This window comes from Henckelia pumila, chromosome 1 (assembly GCF_033568475.1).
Source record: "Henckelia pumila isolate YLH828 chromosome 1, ASM3356847v2, whole genome shotgun sequence".
NCBI classification, from domain to species: Eukaryota; Viridiplantae; Streptophyta; class Magnoliopsida; order Lamiales; family Gesneriaceae; genus Henckelia; species Henckelia pumila.
The window spans coordinates 108,951,228-108,955,386 of NC_133120.1; the positions used below are offsets into that span (position 1 = coordinate 108,951,228).

Genomic DNA, 4,159 nt, shown 5'->3' on the forward strand with positions numbered 1-4,159 from the left:
ACTCCGGCACCCACGACCCAGATCGTGGCCACTACCTTGGAAATGCGGAGTGACTCTCTCACTCCAAGGCCTATAAATACCTGGCCATAGGTATTCGTAGAGGTATGTTCACTTAAAATCTAAAAAGCACTATATTCATTTTACTTAAAGCCCACTCTATTTCTAAGTCTGACTTAAGCATCGGAGTGGCCCTGCCGAAAAATCTTCTGGCGCCCCAATAACGTGCTTTCATTTTTTTTCCTTGTGTGTATAGATCATCTCGATCAGGAAAGGACATATCACATATCATTCTCATCTTTGTTAGCCCGGTCATCTCGTCAGGCCCACTGCACTACCCTGACAGCCCGGGCACCCGGTTTAGCAAACCATCATCATTGGCGCCGTCTGTGGGAAGCTTGTTCTATAGACGTAGATATGACTTCTCATGAACAAATACCACTGGAAGGCCCCCAGCAGGGCCGGAACATTGTTATTTCTTTGGAGCAGCTCGAATCATATGTTCAGGGTATGGTACAGAAATCGTTAGCAGCTACAAGACAGCCACAGTCAAAGGAAATCACAATGGAAGAAGAAGGGAGCCGGGGTAATCCAAACCCTAATGCCCGAGCCAGAGAAGGCGAAGAAGAGGAAAGTTCTTGGATACGCTCAATACAGCCTTCCGTGGCGGATGAGCTGCACGAACTCAGGAAAAAGATACAGAAGTTAAAAGAAGAGGGTCCCAAAATGGCCTGGTCTATCAAGATCCCGGGTTGCCCTTTTTCACAGGAGGTGATAGAGGAGCCCTTGCCATCCCATTACAAGTCGGCCAAAATCCGAGAATATGATGGGAGCACTGACCCCAGAAGAGCACTTGGCTCGGTTTGAGAATGTGGCTATGCTACATTGCTACGGAGACAAGATTAAGTGCAAAGTCTTCTTAACCACTTTGGTAGATTCTGCCCAAAGGTGTTTTGAAAAGTTGGAGCCGCAGAGCATTCGATCATTTACAGATTTCAAGCAAGTGTTCTGCAGCACTTTAGCAACAGCAAGAGGTATAAAAAAACGGCCTATAGCTTATTTGAAGCAAAGCAAGCAGGAGAAGAGTCTTTAAGAATCTACATTAAAAGGTTCAATAAGAGTGCTTTAAAGGTCCCGACCTGTGCACAGGAGACTAAGATCACTGCCTTTACCCAAGGCCTTCGGGAGGGGGAATTTTTCAAATCACTAGTGAAAAAATAACCCCAGACTTTCGAGGATTTGTTGGCTCGGGCCGAAAAATACATTAACATGGAGGAAGCTCAGAGGCAGAAGAAGGAGGTAGCCCAGCGGGAGGGAGGCCGGGACCAAGGAAGGAGCAGGGAAAGCCAGGATCCCATGGGGCGGTTGTCTCGGTATGCACCGCACCGAAGGATCCGAGACAGGGTTGTTCATGTGTGCGAAGAAGGGGTTGAAGCCCAGGCCCCTATTTCTAGAGAAAAGGCCTGGAAGTATTGTGCACTTCATTAGGAATACACTCATGACACTAGTGAATGCCGGACTCTGCAGTAGAGACATCAGCTGCCTTACACTAGAGATGGTAAGCCGGTCCAGAAAAAGCCCCGAACCTTACCTTGGTATCGAGGGTCACAGATGTCGGTTCCTCCCCAGGTTGTCATTCCTTCCCGGGAAAAGGGGAAACAAGAGATGGACCGTACGAAAGAAGATGGAAAATCAGTATATGGGCCAACAAAAGGTATCATTAACATGATATCAGGGGGATCTACTGACGGAGACTCGAACCGGGCTAGGAATTCATGGAGTCGGAGGGAGAGTTTGGGGGTGGATGAAAGGAGACAGGGATCAGGGCCAATCATTACATTTGGACCCCGAGACCTGGAAGGAGTAAACCTGCCCCACAATGATGCCTTGCTTATACAAGCCAGAATTGCTAATTATGATGTACGAAGGGTGTTTGTGGACTTAGGAAGCTCGGTGAATGTCCTTTTTCAAGAGGCATTCGAGCAGATGGATTTGCAAGGGTATGAGTTGAGCCAGGTAAAAATAGCCTTGTATGGATTCACCGGGCACACCGTACAACCTCGAGGGGAGATGTTGTTGCCCATCACTTTAGGGTCAGATGATGAGAAGAGGACAGTCATGACAAGATTCACACTAGTGGAAGCACCCTCTTCTTATAATGTCATCTTGGGGAGGCCAACTATGAATGCTTTCAGAGCTGTGGCCTCAACTTACCACCAGAAAATCAAATTCCCCGTGGGATATAAGGTAGGGGAAGTCAGAGGAGATCAGCCTTCTTTCCGAAAGTGTTATGCTGAGATGGTTAAAGTAGATTACAAGAGAGCGAGGCGGACCGAGAAGGCAGAGGGCCAGGGAGGCAGAGAAGCCTGTTCCATGGAAGAATCTAAAGGCGAGTATGAAGAGGTGGAGCTGGTGCTCGGGCAACCAAGGAAGTCTGTTAAGATTGCCTGGGACTTAGAAGCAAACTTGGTTGAGCAATTGAAGAACTACCTCATTCAGAATAAGGATGTGTTCGCCTGGGCTCAAGGCGATTTGATGGGAGTTTCATCCCATGTTGTAGAACACAAACTCAACATCACCCTTGGATCCCGGCCTGTACTACAAAAGAAGAGACATTTTGGGGCTGAGAAGGATAAAGTGATAGCGGAGCAGGTTCAAGAGCTACTACAGGCCGGGCACATCAAAGAAGTACAATTTCCTACTTGATTGTCCAATGTAGTACTGGTACCAAAGGCCACGGGGAAGTGGCGGATGTGTGTGCATTTCCTGGATTTAAATAAAGCATGTCCCAAGGATTGTTATCCATTACCCCGGATTGACCAATTGGTGAACTCCATATTCGGGTGTGAATTGCTGTGCTTCATGGATGCATACCAGGGCTATAATCAAATTCCCTTAGCCCCGGAGGATCAAGACAAAGTCAGCTTTATCACCTCGGAAGGTACTTTTTGTTATGTGGTTATGCCATTTGGTCTAAAAAATGCAGGGGCTACGTATCAAAGGATGATGGACAAAGTGTTCCGGGAACAGGTGGGTCGGAACGTGGAGGTATATGTGGATGACATATTGGTGAAATCTAGGACCCGGGATTGTTTTATACCCGACCTGGAGGGAACTTTTGCCACAGTTCGGTGGTATGTGATCAAGTTGAATCCAACCAAGTGTATGTTTGGGGTGAAAAAAGTGGCAAATTTCTGGGGTTCATGTTGACTGAACGAGGGATAGAAGTCAACCCAGAGAAGGTAAAGCTGTTGCAGGAAATGCCTTCACCCACATCAATCAAGGAGGTACAGCGGTTGACCGGCCGAATCACAGCCCTGGCCCGGTTTATCGCTCGGTCAGCTCATCGTAGTTATAACTTTTTCCAAGTGTTGCGCAAAGCCCAGAGGTTTGGCTGGACTGAGCAGTGCGAGCAGGCCTTTCAAGACTTGAAGGAGCATCTAGCTAGCTTGCCTATCTTGGTTAAGCCAGAGCCGGGGGAAATATTGTGGGTATATATGTCTACTACTGAGAGGGCGGTCAGAACTGTTTTAATAAAAGAGAAAAAGGGAGATCAGAGGTCTGTATACTATGTCAGTCATGCTTTGAAGGGGGCGAAAGTTAGATATACGGAGTTTGAGAAGATGGCCCTGGCTCTGGTAATAACAGCCCGAAAATTAAGACCTTATTTCTTGTCTCACCTGATAACTGTCTTTACTAATAGCCTCCTAGGGCGAATCATGACTCATCCAGATGCCTCGGGGAGACTCGTAAAATGGTCAGTGGAGTTGGGAGAGTATGACATCGAATACCAGCTGCGTAAGGCCATCAAAGCCCAGGCCTTATCCGATGTTTTGACAGAGGTGGCCACTTTTGGTCAGGAAGAAGTATGAAAGATTTTTGTAGATGGAGCCAGTGGTGTTGGAGGTAGTGGAGTAGGGGTCATCCTGATCTCACCCACCCAGGAGAAAATTGAGATAGCCATGAAATTGGATTTCCAGGCCTCCAACAACGAAGCTGAATATGAGGCTGTGATAGCTGGGATGCGACAGGCTCGGGAAGTCGGGGTAAGTCATATTATGATATATTCTGACTCACAGTTGGTTGTCCAGCAAGTAAAGAAGACCTTCTGTACCCGAGAGGAGAAATTGATAAAATATTGTAAGGTAATCAAAGAGCTCGG

At 47.3% G+C, this 4,159-nt stretch overlaps 1 protein-coding gene across 1 annotated transcript; it reads left to right on the forward strand.

The window, feature by feature from the left end:
- Positions 1-1,608: 1,608 nt before the first annotated feature.
- On the forward strand, positions 1,609-3,869 carry LOC140872145 (uncharacterized). Its single transcript, XM_073274920.1, has 4 exons — positions 1,609-2,685; positions 2,875-2,938; positions 2,984-3,027; positions 3,078-3,869. Exons 1-4 carry the CDS (start codon positions 1,609-1,611, stop codon positions 3,867-3,869), a joined length of 1,977 nt encoding a protein of 658 aa, XP_073131021.1.
- Positions 3,870-4,159: the final 290 nt, after the last annotated feature.

Excerpts from the sequence above, each read along its gene's own strand:
- LOC140872145 (XM_073274920.1), top strand. The coding sequence starts at position 1,609 with ATGTCGGTTCCTCCCCAGGTTGTCATTCCTTCCCGGGAAAAGGGGAAA. Across the intron at positions 2,939-2,983 it reads CAGCTTTATCACCTCGGAAG|GGGCTACGTATCAAAGGATG; the intron begins GTACTTTTTGTT and ends TAAAAAATGCAG. Across the intron at positions 3,028-3,077 it reads ACAAAGTGTTCCGGGAACAG|GACCCGGGATTGTTTTATAC; the intron begins GTGGGTCGGAAC and ends GGTGAAATCTAG.